The sequence below is a fragment of the Falco biarmicus genome, chromosome 9, assembly GCF_023638135.1.
Source record: "Falco biarmicus isolate bFalBia1 chromosome 9, bFalBia1.pri, whole genome shotgun sequence".
Taxonomy (NCBI): Eukaryota; Metazoa; Chordata; class Aves; order Falconiformes; family Falconidae; genus Falco; species Falco biarmicus.
Window position 1 is genome coordinate 24,019,141 of NC_079296.1, and position 20,135 is coordinate 24,039,275.

The following is a 20,135-nucleotide window of genomic DNA, read 5'->3' on the forward strand; positions in this document are numbered from 1 at the left end:
GTGTTGTGCTGAATTTGGCCCTGAGATTTCTGCTGATCTGGGAGAAGCTGAGAACACAAGGACTTGATTTTGCATGTTTTCTTCTTAGCACTATTGAGGGGTAACAAGTGACCGCATTAGTGTTGGCAGCCAGAGAGCTCATAAGCCCTTTCTGAATCCTAGGCCTGAACCATATTAATTTCTAATTTAACTCCATTAACAAAGGGTTGCCATAAGATAAGACCTACCATGTTTGTCTGTGGAGTGATGCATTTTATTGTTATTTGTTGGTGTAAGATGTGTAGGGAGTGCTAGGAGACTGTTTTCAGGAGACCCAGTATTTGGAAGAACAGATGTCCCCAGCACAGGGCAACAAAAGACTGTGCTGAATAAAAATAATCTTTGCGCCAAGCTTGTTTGTTTTCTCAGTTTCTGGGAAACATACCTTGTGTCTGTTAGTGTAGTGTCAGTCATCATCAACTAAAGATCAGTTGAAAAGGTCTATGTTCCCATCTGTGTTGATGCAAAAATACAGTAGCATTATAGAGAAGGAGATGGAAAGCTTGAATTTGACTCATGTTGTGTTAGAGCTAGCCAGAGTGGAAGCTGTGATTTAAAGTTAGAGCAGGTCAGGACCTTATGAAGTCCATCTCTCCATGCATTAAAGGACAGGGAAGAATGATTTAAAGAATGAAGACCCAAGAGTTCATCAGAGTAAGTATTCCCTCCTTGCCTTCCGTAACAAACGCTCAAACTCTGCATGCTTGATGTGTGTAATAAAACCAACCTACATCACAGAGCTGTTGGGAGTGATCAATTAATGTTTTCAGGGCACTTCTGGGACCTAAAGACGAAAGGCACTTATGGTCATAAGTTTTACTACCCCTGCTGCCCCAGGATGAAAGTTTTACTTGAAAGATTCAATTTCTTCCCTGGGGTGAGAGGGAGGCAGTCTATTATTCAAGGACAACATCCTTATCTCTGTTGTAGTTGCCTGGTGGCCATGCAACATCACTCAATAATTCTGTCAAGTGGTATCTTTTGCTTGTGACAGAGTGCTAAACGGTGATTTATTGCTTGAATACACATTGCTTTGATGAAAGTGATTTGTTTAAACAACAGTAAACTGCTAAATAAATTATTCATTGCATGCTAATTTTTCATTTTTATATTCTGTAGTGAGCTCCAGGATAAGCAATATGGGTATTGCATATACCACGTGAATCCCAGTTTTTTTCGGTTGTGTGTATCCACCTACCCCCAGTCTTCCCCCAGGACATAGTTCCTTTCCCAGGGAAAGACCCCTAGTTTCAGCCTTTCTCAGCTTTGTTGCATTTTGTGATATTTTTTCTCTTCATTCTTTCTTCAGGCAGTTGGGTGAATTGTGTTCCAAGTGGAGGCTTAGATGACTGGACTAGAGTTTATGGGTATTTCTAAATCCTTCGGAAACTTTTGCACCATAACCAGGAGGGTGCCACCATAAATATAGCTTGCAAAGTAGGATCCTAATGGCCGAGTGACATGTTTTCATAAAGTCTCTTCTTGCATGCTCCCTCTTGGCTGTATGCTGCTCTCGCTTAGCTGCCGGTGGCTATGCTGGAGCACTAGTTTGCATGTAAGATCAGGTGTCTGAGAAACTTCAGAAATAAGTTTTTAATTGTAGATGCGGAGGCTTTCCAAATTTGCTTCAGAAATGGCTTCTCAGCACTTAAAAACTTTGTCCCTGGGCAAAGCCCTGAGACTCTGGAATGTCTCTTGACTGTTTCAATAGCAAGCCGGAGAGCAGGCCAGGCACAGAACAGCTTAGTGCTTTTCTCCAGTTCACCCTTTCACCCTTTCTGGGTGTTCACTCTATATCACTGTGTGTTTAAGCAAGAACTGCTGATTGACAGTAAATATAATAAGGAGTAAGAGAAGAAATTTCCTTCCAAGTAGTTTAGGGCTTCAGCCTCCCTGGTCTTAATTCTGAAATAATCCCCCAAAGATTTATGTGGGTATTCAGTGAATTGGATAAACAGAAGACTGCATTTCCCTCTTGAAACACGAACAGAGCCCTCATGCTAATGGCTTTTAAGCATCAATGCAATTATAGTGTGTAATCGATTCTCTCTATACCAACTTCTGTCTTCTGAAATGAAACCTTGTCTCTTTCTTAAACATTTGCCTTTGTATTAAAACATTTCAAGATGACAGGCAGTTTTTTTGCTTATTTTTGTCCTCTTTCCCCCTCTTTCCTGCCTACTTCTGCCACTGGAAGAAACTCTACTATTACATTTAATTTGGAATCTGATTATCTTTGCTTTTTTTCCCTACAGTAATTTACTCCCTGAAATGTCCTTTTACTCCTTTTAATTTATTGGGTTTTGTGGGGGTTTTAGTTCATTAATTGTGTGTGGAGCTGCTCAGAAATATTTCCATAAAATAGATTCTCATTGAATGAAAGGGGAATTTGTGAAAATGGATTTCAATGTTGGAAAAAGGGTTCAAAGCAGAGAGTTAATTCCCCTTTTTATGTTATTCAGGCTGTCAGTGGCTAAGGCATTTTTCTGGAATGTGGTAGACCTAGGCTTGGGTCCCCATAGAAGCCAGGAGAAGCAGTAACTCAGTGTGTTGACCTTTGGGCTTTAGCTATTACAGAAACAAAATTTCCTTCTCTCTACTTTGGTGGTGGTAGTATTTTAAATTCTTTTTAGACTGTAACAAATTTCTGTTTCATCTTGATGACAAGCATGAAGAATGGAACTATCTTTAAAAGATTTGAAGGAGACAGATGCCTCATTTTGCCTCTCTTTATTATAATTCATATTGTTGTCTCCTTTAAAAGTTGTCACTGTGCCAGGGACCCCTGTAAGCTGAGTATAATACAAACTGCCATACATCTTGCTCTACAGAACAAGATGCTTTACAAGACTAAGAAAGGAAATACTAGTATCCATGTTTGGAAACATTTGATTTCATGCCTACAGGTGGTTTTTATACATGCCAAAAATACAAATAACTATAAGGAGATTTAGACAAATACACGAGGGCTAAAGCTACCTATAGTAGCTATAAGAGCAAAAGAATTGTCATACGTGGCCATATTTCCTCTCCAACAGTGGCTAAAATTGCATGCCTGGGAAAATTTGAACAAACATTGTACTAGAAATACTTTTATTTAATTGATCTCAGTGCACATTTCTTCCCTGAACTTCTCCTATTTCCCCTTGAACTGATCCTACTCATATATATGTAGTATTTTGAACGTCCCAGTTCTATTTGTTGTGTTGGGTCTTGTGTACTGAAAAACAGTTAATAATCAAGTCAGGACACTCGTGACTTTACAGATGTCTTATCTCCTTTGTTGTCTCTTTCTTGGATTGAGGGCTGGTGTAATTTCTCACTAAAAGCCAGACCATTCCATATCTTTGATCATCCTTACTTGCTTTCTCTGATTCTTTTATTATTTGGAAAAATATTCATAATTTTTGAGTTAGGAAGTGTGATCTGATTGCTGACAGTTAATAAGGGGAGGAATCACCCTCTTCATAGACGATTTTTAATGCTTTCTCTCTAAACTGCTATTGCCTCCTGTCACAGATGGGATAGTGGGCAATATCGGATCTTTTTTCTCTCCATTGGATGATGCAGAAAAGTGAAGGGATTTTTACTTTATGGATCTTTTATAATGAAGGCACTGGTAAATGGGGAGCTGGTATTCCAGTTGTGTAACCATGTGGCCGTCTCTATCACCACATTTTTCATCTCTTCCTTTGCCTGCTAATGTATTTTATATAAGGAAGCCTGTTGATCTGCAGTCCAGGTGGAAAGCAAATCACAGTGTCTCCATCATTCTTGGTACTTGTATAGTTGTTAGAGACCCCCATACTTGCTGCCTGGAATAAAATTGCTAAATAATAATAATAATACAAAGAACAAGATTTGTACAAGTAATTTGCCCCAAATAATGAGTTCTCTTGAGTCTGTCTTTTTTATTCATGAGCAGCCTGTAAAATTCTCAATCATGAATTATTCAGACTTATTTGTGAATCTATTCGAAGACATTTCCTCACATAGCTGCCTCACCAAACAGCTCATTGAGAATATTCCTGTGTTCTGGTTGTGTTCCTTGGGTTTTTTTTTTTTGTTTGTTTGCTTGTTTGGGTTTTTTTTCCTCCAGTCCTAAAGTTCTGTGCTGTATTAGGAAGGTAGAGATGAAGAAGGAAACAGACAGGTGTTATCCAGTTATTTCTAGTCTTTGATTGAACGGCGCATACTCTCAACCATTGCAGTTTAGCCTGAGAAACATGGTTTTATTAACATACAATGCGTAAGAAAGCTTCAAGTCTTTTAGCTTCTTGCTGTATTATAGAAGACCAACAAGCTTGTGAAAACTTAATTTAGTGCTTCTTTGTTATTGACTTATGTTCCTGCTAAGTGGGCGATGGAAAGGATCTCTAGAGTTTAATGAGGGATTCATGGATCACTGCACATTGAGGTGTACTTAAAACTGTCTTGATTGTGGCTGGATATTTGTTTCTCTCTTCCTAATTAGAAGGTGGTGTGACAGTTTCATCAGGAGAGCCTTGTAAAGGATAGTTACACCATTACCATTTTTTACATCGCTATATGTATTACAATTCCTTATTAACAGTATTTTGTTATATTGAAGGACTCCTTGTGTTCTGTGCCTGTGAGAGCCAGTCCCTATGCCTAGATATTTGCAGCTTGTAACAACAGAGCAACTAAACTGCACATGCAGTGTTTTGAGTCGCAGAAGCTATGTTGCATGCACCTTGCATGGGTGGAGAGCACCACAGGAGAAGGAAGCTCTTTTCTCAGACTGTGGCACAGCCTGAAGATCAGTGTGGAGCGTGTGGCTGGCACACGACTGAAATTCGAAGCTTTCTGTCAGGTTATTAGTTCTAATACAGGGCTAGTGTTGGAATTCATGAAGACCCATCTCAGCTATCCTGTTACAGAATTTAATATGCTCCTAAGACTGGCTTGAGACAGAAAAATCTGTGGCACTGGATAAGAAGTCAGGATAACAGCATCCTGAAGGCTTTTGTTGAGTGGCGGGGGGAAACTTTCCTTTTTTCTTTCTGGGACTTCAGTGGTCAAAAAGAGCTATCTGGTCACGGCACTAGCAGTCTATAGAAGAAACTAATTCTCAGACTGGTTCAGAAAGCTGTTGTAAGTGGTTTGCAGTCAGGTGTTAGAAATATTTTATCAAATATACCATTTGCACCACTTTCAAATGATTGCCACAATATGATGAGTAAGGAGCAGTCTGTACACAATTAATGCTGAGAGCTGGTGGTGTGCAAGTCAAGAAAGCGGGCTATTGATTAAATGTTTTTTTAGTTCTGTGGACAGCTGCAGTTTTGACTGAAACAGATGCAAACATGCATGTAAAGCATGGAAGTCTGAAAACATTAAAACAGCAGTGCTGCTTTTGTGTTTATAAACAAAGGCTTGTTGTGATTTTGAAATCAGCATTTGAATCCTGTAGGGAAAATCTTTCTGGCACAGTTTTAGGTCAGTCTAGGGGTAACATTGTAAAGATCAGAGCCCAAGAAGTTATAGTGAACACCTTTAAAAATATGATTGTGTTTTCCTGTCTGAAAAGTCTCTATCACCATAGAGCTATAAAAGTTGTTTAAATTTAGTACCCTGTTGTGCTGGGGGTGGTGGTGAGAATACAGATGATAAAATGTATCCCAGGTGAGAGCACTGTTGGTGTAAATGACATTGAGTTGGATTATCACAGACCGCTTTGCATAGTGAGTCTTTAATAATGGTGATGAAGCCTCAAATACGATTGTTCCTGTCCATGTTATTGTTTAGCCCAGCTTGAGTAGGTATGGACATGTTTTAACATAGGGTTCATGTAGGGTTCCTAGGAATAAATTTGCAGTTGTTAGGAGCAGGGTGAAGGGTTACAGATCCCTGACCTAGCGTGCCATTAGCTGTCTCAGGTACTGGTTTCTGTGTAGCTGTGGCAGAAGATCGGTTGGTGTGGCTGGCTGGCTTGCTTTCTGGACGCGCAGTAGCAGCAGCAGAGTTACACAGCTGGAGTGTATCCTGCTGCTTCCTTCCCAAGGTGTTATGAACCTGATCAGCAGCAGTGTGCAGGCTTCAGTTCGCTACCTTCCTGGCCAGCTAGTTCAGCACTGTTTACTGAGACTAAATACGTTTTGCCAGGGAGAACAGTTCGGTTAAAGGTAATCCTTGCATTACATTTGGAACTAGCACTGCAGTAGAGGATGAACTTTGGCCAATACCCTGCGTGAGCCTTGCTCGATGCAGTTGTAGACCAGTTGAAAACAAACGATGTCAAGACAAAGATGTAAGTCAGTACTAAACCTGGGTCAGAAGCGCAAGGAAGGGTGTGATCAGGCAGCATGGACCAGCTGAATGTAAGCCAAGGTTGGTCTGGGAAAAAAATTGACCATGCTTACTCTAGAAATTTTTCCAAGATAGCAGAGTGCCTCCTAGGGCCTAAACAGAGCCCTGGGGGCAGGGCAGTCTCTTCTGTCCAGCCACTGATTTGCATCTTGAAACATGTAGATGGGCCTTCACATCCCAAGTCTTAAAAAGCAATCACAGATCAGGACTGATTAATAAAGTGCATTTTCCTTGAAAATGCTGTTTTTGTTTGAAGAAGAACATAATGGTGTCCACAATGCAAATGTCCTGTCCTTCCTAGCATAGCTGCTGGGAACTGGTTTCCTTTGGGAGACAGGTGCACCAGGTTTAAGTATCTTTTCCCAGGTGGGTGCTAATGCAACAAGCCTTCTGTCCATTTCTTGCCTGCTGGGACTTTTCCACTTTGTATAAGTAACTCTCACATTTTTAGTGGTATACCTCATGGTTAGTGCACTCACTGGGGATGTGGTGAACCTGCTTTTGTTCTGAGCTATCAATGCAGAAGTGATGAAGTTTTGTCTCTCTTCTTTCCTGCCTGCTGTGGCAGAATAACCCACTTCAACTGCTGATCCTAATGAAGAACAGGCTTTTTGAAGCCTTGCCTTTCTATGCGATAGAACGGGTTATCTGTATTCACAGCAGAGCCAGCATGACTGGATTTTCAGCTCCTTTTCATTGTATCTCTGGTTTGTTTGTTCTTTTCTTCTTGCTCTTGTTAGCTTGCATTGATTGGTAAGTGGTAAAGAAGGGAGAAAAACACAGGCCCGCAAAACAAAAACAAAGGAAGAAATAAAAAAAGGCGAGACAATATTTTTCATTTCATTACTGTGCTTCTTTGCAGCCCCTATTCTGACATTTAGAACAATGTAATATGCATGTCTCTGTTCATTAGGTTCCTCAGTACTACATAGTGACAGCCCCGGGGAGGGAGGGAAGGGAAGGAAAAGAAACAATCTTAAACATGAACTAACCTTTGCAGGCTAAATAGCAAAGAAATGAGAACAGCAAAGGAGAAATATGTTTTCTGAAAAAGTAAATATAACCAAAATCATGGCCTTGCGTAGGTTATTCAAATATGATTACAAGGGGGGAAAGGGAATACTGAACTGCAGGGCAGAAATAACATAATTTTCTGCCCAATGACTTGTTGTTTTTGCACATATATGTTTGAGCAGATCTATTGCTAGTATTTGAATGACAGTAAATGACACAAGGAGACTCCTGAAACTAGAGGAAGGCTTAAAGATATTCAACAGCTGATACAGGTCTACAAAAGCAAGAAAACTTCCTGTAGGAAAGCGTTTTGGAAATAGATATCTCTGCTTGGTGAGGATATCCTAAGCTATTGCCCAACAAACTGGTGCATATGTCTGCCACAGTGTGGTGTCAAATACAAATATTATCTCAAGGATGTTAAATGCTAAGATTTTATGCTAAATTTACTAAGAAGCCGGGTTATAGCAATATTATTTAGGGTTCTAGATGTAGCTATTCTGCAACTAACGTGTATTTGGATGGGCCAAGGGATGCCGCTGCAGAAGGATTGTTAGAGCTGTATCAAATAGAAGTATGATGAGAGGTAGCTGGGTCCCCCCCTCCGCTCAGTTCCAAGAGAACTACAGCACTCTTAAGATCATGTGGATTTTACTGAAATTTCTGGAGGAATAAAAAAGTACAAAAGAGACATTTCAGCTCTGGAAGTGAAATATTTTGATTCTCCTATTGGGACTTCTAAATTTTTGTCATTTCATATTCTTTTGGGGATGTCAATTACAATTTTTTTCTCAAGTGAGGAGATTAAAATTCTCAATGGAGTGTTCTTTCATGGAAGTTTTGAGATTTTGTTCAGTTTCCAATAAAGGGTAGAAATCTGAGTAATTTGTGGAAAATAATTCTCAGTCTATTTAGCACCAGTAATCACACACTGCTAATCTTAGAATCAGGCTAATTTTATGGAATACTAATTCTTGGGTTTTACAAAAGGGGAAATTGTTTCTTGATTTTGTATGAACTTCCCTAAGACTGTATCAGACAGTGGCAAAGAATTTGCGGGGGGCGGGGGGGAACCCCACTGTTTTTCCTATTTAGTCATTCCAGTTTCTATTCCTGCTATCTTCAGGTCTGCTTCTAAAACTGCCAGATGTCAAAATATTCATTAGGGGAAACATTCATTAGCTGGTTACATCTCTGTTTCCTCTGGCAAGCAGAGGAGAAGAGGGCCAAGAGAAGACAACAAGGCTTGGAAAAAGATATAAGCAACTGTCCAGCTGCTTTGCAGATTCAAGGGAGGCTCGAAGCCAGGGGTTTGTGCAACTCCCACATGACATCTCCAAGCAGGTCTCCGTGCAGGCTAGTGCCGAACCTCATTGAGCTTACTGCTACATTTTGTCAGGAAAGTTCTTATTTAGAAAGACTTTATGCACACACCCGTTCATATTCCTTCCCTCCCCCAATTTTTATTTATTTGTTAAGTAGGGGATTTATAGACCCATTCAAAGGGTGCTGTGAGGGATGACAGTGACAAGGTTCTGTATCTGGAGCAGACAGCTGCCCTGCAGTGACCGATAAGCATTCCTGGGAGGGTGGAGATTGCAATTTAGCACTTATAAAGCCTTAATTCACACAAACCTTTGTGTAGCATATGTGTCTGCTGCAGCTCTGCCATCTGATGCCTCAGCAGGCGGCTGGCGCTTCACACGATGGCTGCCTCTTCAAAGAGGGACCCTCTGGACTAGAGGGAAGCACCCCCTGGGCAGCAGTGGGGTTGTGTGTTTTGGGGAGCGAGGGGTGTGTGTGTCCATGTCAGGGTGCCCTGGGAAGCAGAGCTGGGGGGACAGGGCTGTCGTGTGAAGTGCCCTCGTGGTAGCAGGGGATGCATGTTGTCCTCTGGGTCCTGGGCAAAGGCGGGAGTTGCTGTGGGGCTGTTTCCAAGAAATGTGGTGCTCAGAGGGTTGGGATCACTGTAAGTCAGTCCCCAGCTGCCACAAGGTGGGTGTTGCTGGAGGACATGGTGGGTCTGGGGTTGGTGGTCAGGGCACCTAGAGGGGCCAGGGGTGGCTTGCTGCTGTGGGGCCATGGGTCAGGGCTGGTGGGGCACAATGTGAATGATCCCCTGCAGAAATTGGGACCCAAGGACAGGCTGGGGGTCATCCAGGAGTTCAGGGCTGGGCTGGGCTCTGCGTAGGGGGCTTGGGGCAAGGCCCTGGTCTGCTCAGGGAGCCCCAGGGCTGCCCTCTGCATTGCCATGACCATGCACCTCAGGGCAAGGGGCAGTGCAGGCCGGTGGCTCCCCCACAAGACAGGGCCTCGCAGTGGGGCCTGCCCCACGCTGGCGGGGGAGCAGGCCAGGCTGCCGGCAGCCCTGCTCCTCCACAGTCCTGGCTTCTTCATGGAGCCACTTGTGCTATGTCACTGAAGTACGAAGCTGGAGCGTCTCCCCCCAGCCTTGTCTTCCGCCTGATGGAGTTTGAATTTCAGTAGCTTGAGTTCGCAGCCAGTTATTTATGGATAGCAGAAGGAGGTTGTCATTTTGGGTGTAAAGCAGTAAGTGGGCATAGTGGGAGCTGGAAGATTAAAATGGCAGTAACTAATAAGGGAGGCTGCTTTTCTCCTGGAGAGAGTTTGGTGATGGCCAGCCCTGGTAAACAACTGTTTTTTCAGCTGCCCCTCCTGTCTTCCCCATCACCTGCATGTGACCTGTGTTCATGCAGATAGGAAATGCTCTGGGCAGCCTCTCTACATGCTGCGAGTGATTTAACAAGTTGTGCTGCAGAAACAGATGCCTGTCAGATGTGTGTGTTTTGTCCCCGATACCTTTCTCTATTGCAGTAGCTATGTGCTCACTTATACCTTCGGCTCCCACATTACCACACTTTTTCTGTTCTGTCTGACATGTTGAGCATATTGGAAAGAGGCAGTTCCTGGTGTGGCTGGTTCGGGGCTATAGTTGTGTAAGAGGTAGGATGGCTTTTGGCTTTGGAAATGGCAGTGGTGAGGTCTGTTCCTCTCCCCCAGTGCAAGCAACCAGGTAGCTATTCCTCTGCCATGCTGGTGCCATCTCGCACGGGGACAGAATTTCCTCTAGTCCTTTGCTTCTCTGCCAAATTGGTTGAAGTTGGTGATGTTATCAAGGGAGCATGGGGATGTGTATCTGTGAGCCTTGTTTCTTAGGAAACTGGGCTGAAAATAATAAGAGGTCTATAGATCAGGGGGTTTGTCAGATAAATGTTGTGCCTTTTTAATTTACTGTGGTTTTAATGGTCTAGAGAGGAGGATAAAATATGCAGTGACCTGGCAGGGAGAAATGCAAAATAAATTAGTAGCAATAGTAATGGTCTATAGTTTATGTTCCCAAATGTAGGTCTTGTTAAAAGAGCTCATCATCTTGAAAGTGAGAAATTATTTTTTTAAGACATTAACAAAAGAGCAGGCTGAAATGTTTAGCTGGAAATTCTTTTTGCTAAAATTGCTTTCCTCTCCACGATAAGATATTTTTATTTTTTAAGTGTCTGTTTTGTCAGGAGGGAAAAGCTGTTTATCAAAAGGGCTAATAAAACCTAAATTCCTAAACCTGGAAACACTTGCATTCTGGCTAAATCTAAAGTTTTCACTGACATAGGAATTGTTGATTGTTAGAGACGTTTGGAAGTCCCTAGTTCAGCCTCTTACTCAAAGCAGGGTTATCACCAGCTATAGATCAGATCAGCCATGACTTTGTATAGCCAGGTCTTTAAAACCTCCAAGGATGGGGGCTTTACAGATGTTCTGGGTACCCCATCCCAGTTTTCCTTATGGATATTTTTTACCCCTGATGTCCAGTCTGAGTCTCCTAGGCCAAAACTGGTGATCATTTGCTTGTGTTATATCATCTGCTGCAACCAAAAAGAGTTTGACTGGACACAGGCCAGTGGGTTATCTGTGCATCACAACTGTTAAAAAGATCAGCAGTTTCAGTGCTTGTGAAACAGAGCAAAAAGTAATCACCATTTCTACTGCATACAGCAGATCTCATCTTGTATCCTGAAACATTGTCTAGTATGTCAGCTTCTTCCCACTGCAGTCTGCCTCCTGGGGTTAAGGGAAGAACCTGTTGGTGACATTATGCAGAGGAGCTGAGCAAGAAGAGGTCCAATTGGCTTAACACATATTTCTGCAAATACTTCCCATGTCAGTTTAGGCAAATGCTTTTAACAATTCATTCAATTATGTTAAGCACCCATTAAAGTAATCCTAACTCCTCCCTGGGGTCATTTCAGTTCTATGAGATTGTAATTGTTTGAGACTAACCATGATTTCTTCTTTTGCCTTCAGGTGATTCTAATTCTGACAAAGCTGTATGACTACAACCTGGGAAGCATCACAGAGAGCTCTCTTTGGAGGTATGGAGAGAAATTAAGTTAATAATTGCCACCTTACTTAAATAGGAAGAGCCTGATACAATTCTTTTATTGAATTTAATTGGATTTTTTTAAAATGTGCTGGAAGGTTTGTAGCTAAACCCTCCGTGTCTCGCTTCTATTCTTTCATACTCAAGGACAAAGAGGCTGAAGACTGATTGTCTTGTTTCAGCTGGATAACATAGTTCATGGATGTGCTATCATTTGATTTCCTCTTGTCCCATCTTATTCAGAATCAAATCAGCCAGTGGGTTTATTTTTAGGAGAACTCAACAGCCTTAAGTCCTTGTTTGTAATGAAGGATCTTATGGCTGTCTACTGCCCAAATGATCCTTATGAAAAGTCAGTCCTACTAAGACTGGGTGAATACCTATGAGCAAGTATTCAATGTCTGTTTATTCAGAACTGGTAATATTAGAACCAGGTAATTGATTTCCACTTGTGTGATGTTGACTGCTAGACTGATTTATAGGGGATGCCTTGATACTTTTACGATTTCAAAGCATATCATGCATTCTGTGAACCAAAGGAAAGAGCTGTCCATGGTCTATTTCTTAAGGCTGTTATCTGGATTCAATGAGGGCAGATGGTGCCTGTTTTTTTATCTCTGAAAAGACGATCTGAGGGGTGTTTGCTTCATGTGTCCCTAGTGGTACTTTCATGAGGTGTAATACATGAAAGGGAGGTTTTCTTGTGGTCCCAGCTGTGAAACTTTGGTTGGAAGTCTAGGAGTTTTGTATGCAGGTCATTGATGAAGGTGGACAGGCTACCATCTTGATGCAAGAAAACTTTGGGTATGCAAGAATGTTAATTTGGAATGCAAGAAAACTAACACTTCTTGTTAGGATGAACTTGTTTTGATAAACTTGTTTAGGAAAGGTTTTTTTTTGTTTCCAAGGAAGAATTTTGGGTTGGAAGTAGAACAAATAAACTTTCTGCTCAAGGAACTGAGCAGGGTTTTAAGAGGATGATAGAGGAGGGATTTGACATGAACTATATTCTGAGCACAGGCTAATGCTATACCCACTGGCTTGAAGAAATAAATTAAAAAGAAAAAAACCCAAACAACAAAAACCCAACGACCAACCCCAATCTAAACCCCAAAACCTAAAGAAATGCAAAACTTTTAAGATTTGTTCTGAACAGCAACAGGAACACTCAAAATTATTAGTGTTGTGTGGGATTGGATAAATGGTTTGTCGTACTGCTGGGGGGGAGGGGAGTAATCAGATCTTTCCATTTTGTATATGTTGCTGCTGTGGCTTGAGATCAAATATGAACCTATTTTCTCTACTATCTTTGTCTGTACTATGGTGTGCACACCATAGTAAAGAGACTTTCAGGACTGTGGCTTTGACAGTGCTTTTCTGCGGGGGCTTTGGGCTAGATTGTTTCATTTCTCAATGGTTTTGAGAAAGAATATTCATAAATATGATTTTTTTTATTTCCTATTGCTACCCTCAGTCATTTAATCCTGAGAAATATTCATCCCTGTTTCATCAGTCATTGGGGAAGATATGGCATTTCAGCATGCGGAGGCACCTCCTTCCCCATTACTGACAGTGCTGAAGAGCTACTTTACTCCTGTTATGCAATGCAGGCTTGTGGGGAAATACTATTTTAAGACTGAAAATAGGCACGCTGCATCACAGTGGAAAACACCCTTCTTGTTGAGGAATGTGGGCACAAAATTGTGCTGATTACCTTATGTTGTCTGTTTCAGAATTGGTTTCTGTGGAGCATGCCACGATGACATAAATTTTACCCTAATTAAAAAATGAATGGGCTGTGACAATGTCAATGGAGGATGTACCAGAAGCTGAGGCCTTGGCAATGTAGCAGTCCTAGAGCTAGTGGTGTGCAGTGCACTTTTTTTGGACTTCAGAAATTCCTGACATCAGAATGAGATTAACAACATAGTAATAGCCTGATGGTTTTCCTAGCCCAGTATCCTATTACCAAATAGAAGTCATAAGAAAGAATACTTTAACAGGATTATCATATCTGACACTTCCTCCTACTATTCTCCTAGCATTCATTCTTAGGGTTGAAGTTTAGAGTCCTCCCTCAACCTTCAGTTTAAGGTCTATCAGGATCTGAATAGTTTTTTTGGTTTTGGTATATACCAGGAGATTAATATCCCATGAACTAAATTTCTTAATATATCTTGGAATGTGTTAAAAATTTTAGTACCAGTGACACCTTAGAGTGAGGAATTCCATAGATTATTTAAGGAACTACTTGTCTTACTTTGAACCCGTCAGCTTCAGGTTCACTTGGCAAATGTCATTTGTCAGGATTTGAATACAGTTGCATGGTCGACCATACTGAATCCCTGGGCAAATGTTTTGGACTGGGAAATGTTGAAGGAGACCAGAACAGCTAAAATCAACCCACTTGTCTTTGCAGTGCTTCATTATTCTTGATTGGCTCTTTATTGCTCATGGCTGCTCTGAAAGTTGCCAGTGCACTTCATTGTCATTTCTCAATCCTGTTGCCTTACATAAGCCCTTGGTGGTCACGTTGTGCTCTGTCCTGAGCCTGGTTTTGCTGTTAGATCCATGCTCACTATGAGGCATGCTGTCAGGTCACTAATAAATATCGCTGTGAAGATCCCAGCACAGTTTCTCTGTTCTTAGTGTGACAGAAAGAAACGACAAGATGGGCATATCTTACTATGTAATGTACCTGACAGAGAGGTTATTAGCTGTTGCTCTTCCTGACTGCTTAAGTGACATGGTAATTTAAATCTCCCTGCTTGTTTGAAAAGCATAGAAAAAAATAGAATTGCAAGAAGGGAAGAATCGTATCTTGCACTTCAGTTTATTTCATGACTTTAGGTTTGAAGCTGGGGAATGGAAGAAAGCATGATCTCATGTCTGGTTTGATTTCTGATGTCAAGAGCTCTATTTCTGAAGGACAGAGGAGGAAGACAGGTAGTTCTGCAGGTACCCACAAACAAAGAGGATTCTCTGCCTTGAATACATGGCAAGGAAATACCACTCTTGCCTCCTGTGCCTAGTGCATTCTCAAAAGGTTGATGAATGATGAGGGGCTGTTTAGAAGCATGTCACAGACATGAGTCATTTATGCTATAGCTGGTTATAAGCACATCTGTCATTTGAAGGTGTAGTTGGGTGATTTAAGCAGTCTTGTGACTGATGGGACTGTAACCATCTATAACACAACTATGCCATCGCCTACAAGATATGAATCTGTCTTCTTTATAAACACACTACCTGCTAGGATGGCATTTCTTTATAATTTTTCAGCCAGTTTAACTACAGCTGGCTGCAGCACTAATGGATGGAGATCGCCCTTCTAAAATTACCCATGAATTAAGAGACCACAGGTGACAGACATGAAGGGATGAAATACAGTAAGAGAAAAGAGATGGGGAGAATCTATACAGTCTCCTGGAGTGCTAAGACTGTGCTCACCAAGCTTCGGATGGCAAGTGAGCTGCTGATTCTGTACACAGTAAATAAGATTTTGCATCAGGCAGGGTCTGACTTTATAATTACACTGTTGCCCTTTCAGCGGAATTTCCCCACAGTTTTAGTTGAGGGCTTTTTATTTACTTTTTGTTATTCTTTTTATAGAAGAGGAAGAAAACAGAGAAGAAAAGATTATCTGTCGCTGAGCAATTAACTGAGTGTATTGGATTTATTTCTTTTCCTCTCCTAGATATCTCTCAGATCACAAAGAGGATTAAGCTGTGAGTTAGGAGAAGATGTTTTTTACCACTACAGTAAGATAAGCTTACATTTCCAATAAATAAAAATGTCAGAACAGTGACTATGGTATCCATGAGCTGCAGACACCTGTGGGGGAGGACTGATCTGTTTTCTGTTTGTGTAAGTATAATGCTCTGGAAAGATGTGTGTGCAGGATACTTTCCCTCAGGACCTTGAGAAGCTGACAAGCAATGAATCCTGCCATTCACCTCTTTTGCCTTCTCATAGCTCTGCATTTGGTCAGGAATGAGTAACTTCATTGAACTTGGTGTAAAAATAGCAGTAATTAAACTTTGCTTTTCACCCAGAAAGTAGGAGGATGTAGAGTTTGCTTGGTTTGAGAGCATTTACGTTCTAAATTGCGAACTGTTGCTTTGTTAGTTCTGGGTATATCCAACACTGTGCCTGAACTCAGCCTCCCCAGTTGGGGAGTGCTTAACACTTCCAGCCTGTCTGTCACTGCTCCTGGTTTCTGTAATAAGGAAGCTTTAGCACATATGCCATAAAGGAATCTCAAGGACTCTGAAAAATACCCATGCCTTATATAGATCTAGCTTTAACTTCCCATATGTAAAGCAGGGGATGATAACAGTTGCTCCCCCGCCACCCCCCTTCCCTGGAATGCTTAGAATTGATTTAGCTAACTGGCTTCTGCAATATTTGGAAGATTGCCTGGTGGTAAATATTACAGAGGTCACAGCAAGGTAAAAATTCTCAGATCTCCAAGGCTCTGTTTCTAGCTTTTTCATGGCCTTTTTGTTTAACTTTGAACTATTGTTTTAACCCCTCCATCAGTTTACTTATCCTTACCTTCCAACACCACCACTGCACATCATCCTGCATCAAGAAGGGAAATTGAGTATGTCAGCCAGGGAAGAATCAGTACCCTCAGAGTATCTCTGTCTCTTATTATAGGAATAGCCATCATTTATTCCATAGGACAACTTGATGAAATAAAGGATTCACTGTTTTTACTGTGTTCTTATCCTCTTCTGCTCTCAGCCACTGCCAGAGACAGGATATTGGGCTAAGGTAGACGAAGGAACGTGGTACTAAGGTCTAAGTACCGTTGTGTAATGTCTGTATTTTGAGTAGTCCCATAACCACCATTATGCATGGGAGGATTTCAGTGAAAACACTTGTGTTGGGATGTGTTTGCATTAGTATATTAGATAAAGAAAAGGAAAAATGGAGCAATAGGAATGTATTCTTTTCTCTTGCAGCTGCTCTAGGGATAGAAGCCTCAGGGAGAGAGGTAGATGTAGATTAAGGATCATACCTGAATACAACCTCATAATATTAGCCAAGAGGCCTTCTGTTGGACAACTTTCTCTCCCTTGAATCCTGTTTGAAATGTCTTGGCTGTGAGTTGACCCCAGCTATGTGGTTATAAATACTATAGATGCTTTGAAGCTTCACATATTTATGTTTGTACGTGTAATTTTCTGGCACTCTGCTACGTAAGAGTTCCGTCTCTACAGATCAGAGCTATAGCCACCCATATCATCTTCAGTACTGTTGATGTGTTTTGTGGTGATTTTCTTCTCTAGACCAGAGAGTTCTTGCAACAGGAGACTTGAAGGATTGTCAGTATTTGCTTGGTTACTTTGAGGGGAATTTCCAGGGTATGTCTGTTACTGTATTCGTCATTCTCGGCACATTTTATGCTGGTTCCTTACTTCTGTTTTGCAGATGGGCTGTTCTCAACTCACATTTATTTTCTACCTGCTGAGCCACATTAATGAGGTCATAACATGTGGCTTAGTGACACAGCATGCTCTGCAACAGCAGCTTAGGGTCTTTTAGCTGAAGGAAGTAGGAGAAACAAATCTGTATGAGAGGAACTGACAAAGTGAGGAAAAGTAAGGTCTCATTAAGCACATTTTACCCAGCAATTCTGTGGGAAAGGGGAACTTGAAAAGGACTCTTTGAAATGCTTTCATCTTATAAATATGGTGTTTCAGTTGCTCAGTGTATGTCACTTCCCTTAACTGAATATCAGAGCTCAAAAAATGCTGCTACATTATCTCCCGTGGGCATTTAGTGAAATTGTAACAATGAAATTTCCTTGTGTCTTTTATTATTTTTTTTTTCATTTTCATTCCTGCAAACACGTGAACCACTGCTGCTCTGTGTATAGATGCTGGAGGGCATCTAGTGGGGAGGGAAGAATGAATTTGCACACTCAGCTATTCACGTAGGAAGCAGTGTCTTTTTGTGGTTTGATTGCAGCAGGAGATCTGCTTGCACTGGAAGCAGGCTTAGAACATGGATTTCATGCACTGACTGAGTGGGGAGCCAGTTGTAGTGTTTTTCCTATGTAATGGGACATTCTGTTTAGCCATCAGGACCCCTAGGGACCCAGGAGTTTCTATAGACATCAATTTTTTACATGAGAGGGCTCATTTTACCCCAGTGACTAACAGTAATAAAAACTTCTAGCACAGCCAACTCCTCTAGTTGGTAGCTAAAGTTTCCTGGGATGTTTTGCTTGCTATCAGAAAAAGCTCCCATAAAGGTGGAGTTGGGGGGTGAGGGACACAAATGGATGACATGATGACAACCATCCAATCAAAAAAAAAAATCTAAAAAACCAAACAAGACCTACTTAGGAAAACAACCAACAGAAGATGCTTAAATGGAACCTAGTTTAGCAGGAATCGTACATCTTACTGAATTTTACCTCATTCTTAACCTCCCTGAAGAATGAGGGCCAGTATCACCCTTGCATTTTGTGGCATAATATGTGTGTGTGTTTAGTCAATCTTTAGTAAGTTCTGCCTTGACATAGCTTGAAGAATCATACCCTGATATTTTGAAGGATCAGATCTGGTTAAGGATTTAGTGATGTGCTCCTTATTGCTTGGATCAAATATTCAGCACTAATGACAATGCAAATGTATTAAGCATATTAAAAATGTGTTCTCTGTTGCAGCTAGTCATGAAAGGTAGAAGTGTTATCAAGTAAAGAAAAAAGAACCCCAATCCATTTTCTGCATGAAAAAACATGTAAATCAAGATGATGAATATTAATGCTGACATGTTATCAATATACTGTAAATAACAGATGCACACTGTTCATGCCACTTTATAGACATACAGTGTTTAAATCCAGTTTGTCATTCTTGTTCTGCAAATTAGAAGATGAACTTGCACATCTGCTTCCTAGACTGTACCTTTTTGCACAAATGATATTGGTACAACACAGCAGAACTATCTCTGGTTACTATCCGTGGGGTTCATCCATCTGTTGTGTGCTGTGTAATAACTGCAGACAAGCTAGACTGGAGCTGATATGTCAGAGGAAAGACAAACAACACGATAGTTACCAGTTCATAAACAGAAAGCAAAACACCCTTTATATTCCAATACTTCCATCCATTTAATATCTGTGCAGTTGCTCTTCCTTTTGTAAAGCTGGGTAAAACTGTACTTAGCGTTTTAGAGGGTTTTAACCTCCACTAATCACAGAAACGAAAGAATGTATTTGGGGCTGAGCTTGGGTGAACAAAAAAAAAAATACTTCAGTGAGTTTTACTAGCTTGAGCTCTGAACTCTAAGGTCTTCAGATCCAGGTCCCAAATATTTCTGCATCTTGGGAATTATCAGGCAAACATTCAGAGTTTATTGTTACTACAGAAAGACCCAGACATGTGTCAGTAGGTCTCTCTTGAAGGATCTCATGAAACACCTGGAAACTGTGCTGTAAAAATGCATATTTAAATATAAATCGATGGAGTGTTGTTGTGCAGCATAAACTGACTACTGTTTACACTAAAACATAGAGGCTTGCTTGGAAGTGTCATTTTTTTTTCTGATTTCTTTAACCTACCAATTAATAATTGGACCAAACAGAAAAGGAGACATAAGGGCTGTAATTAATCAGCTTGTGTTAATCAGATAGTGTTAGCAAAGCCAGCTTTTGAGTGTGATCCTGCTAGCAGCTCCTGTACTTCGGAGCACAGTGTAGTTCTTGGCAGCAGTGGGCTTTTCTTGTGTCAAAAATTGAAGAGGCAGAGGGGGAGTGGGGAGAAGGACATCAGTGCACAGGCTGTTCGTTAGGAAGGCCTAGAGACCTTTAGGAATGCCCAGGGTGACTGGCTGAGACTCCAGATCTGTGTGTCTGCACCAGGATTGTTAGTGAATATTGTGCTTTGCAGGCAGCTGAAACAATTAGGGAAAGGAAGGTTCATTTTGCCTCTTGTCATTAGGGTGTACTGTTGAGGGCCTATGTGTACTCAGCACTGAGAAGGTTTGTGCTTGTGGGACAGGGACAACTTGAAGGAGACTTGATTCCTGATTCAGCAAAGAATTAGTCTGCAGCTCGACTTCCCCTTATGAAGGCTTCGTAGGGGCATGTGGGGATTCAGGAACTTTTCTATCCTGGCTGGCACTCTCCCACTGCTATTGTGCCGAGTCATTTCACTGGTGAGATGAATTAAGTGGTGGGTGAAGATGTGTCCTGTCAATTATGACCATCAATTGTAACGCACTCTAAACCGATACAGTGCTTTGCCAATGTGAGGTAAAAGCCTCTCCTTCTCTCTTTCACCATTATTTCTCCCTACTCCCCCAAACGTGTTTCTCTGTAATGAAGTTGCATGAATTTCCC

General features: G+C 41.3%; 1 protein-coding gene across 4 annotated transcripts in view; it reads left to right on the plus strand.

The window, feature by feature from the left end:
* SORCS1 (sortilin related VPS10 domain containing receptor 1) overlaps positions 1–20,135 on the plus strand; it is a 304,454-nt gene that overhangs the window by 81,153 nt on the left and 203,166 nt on the right. For all 4 annotated transcript variants that reach the window (XM_056352733.1, XM_056352734.1, XM_056352735.1 and 1 more), the window contains exon 2: positions 11,701–11,768. In XM_056352733.1, the coding sequence (XP_056208708.1) occupies positions 11,701–11,768 (68 nt within the window). The remainder of the gene's footprint in view (positions 1–11,700; positions 11,769–20,135) is intronic.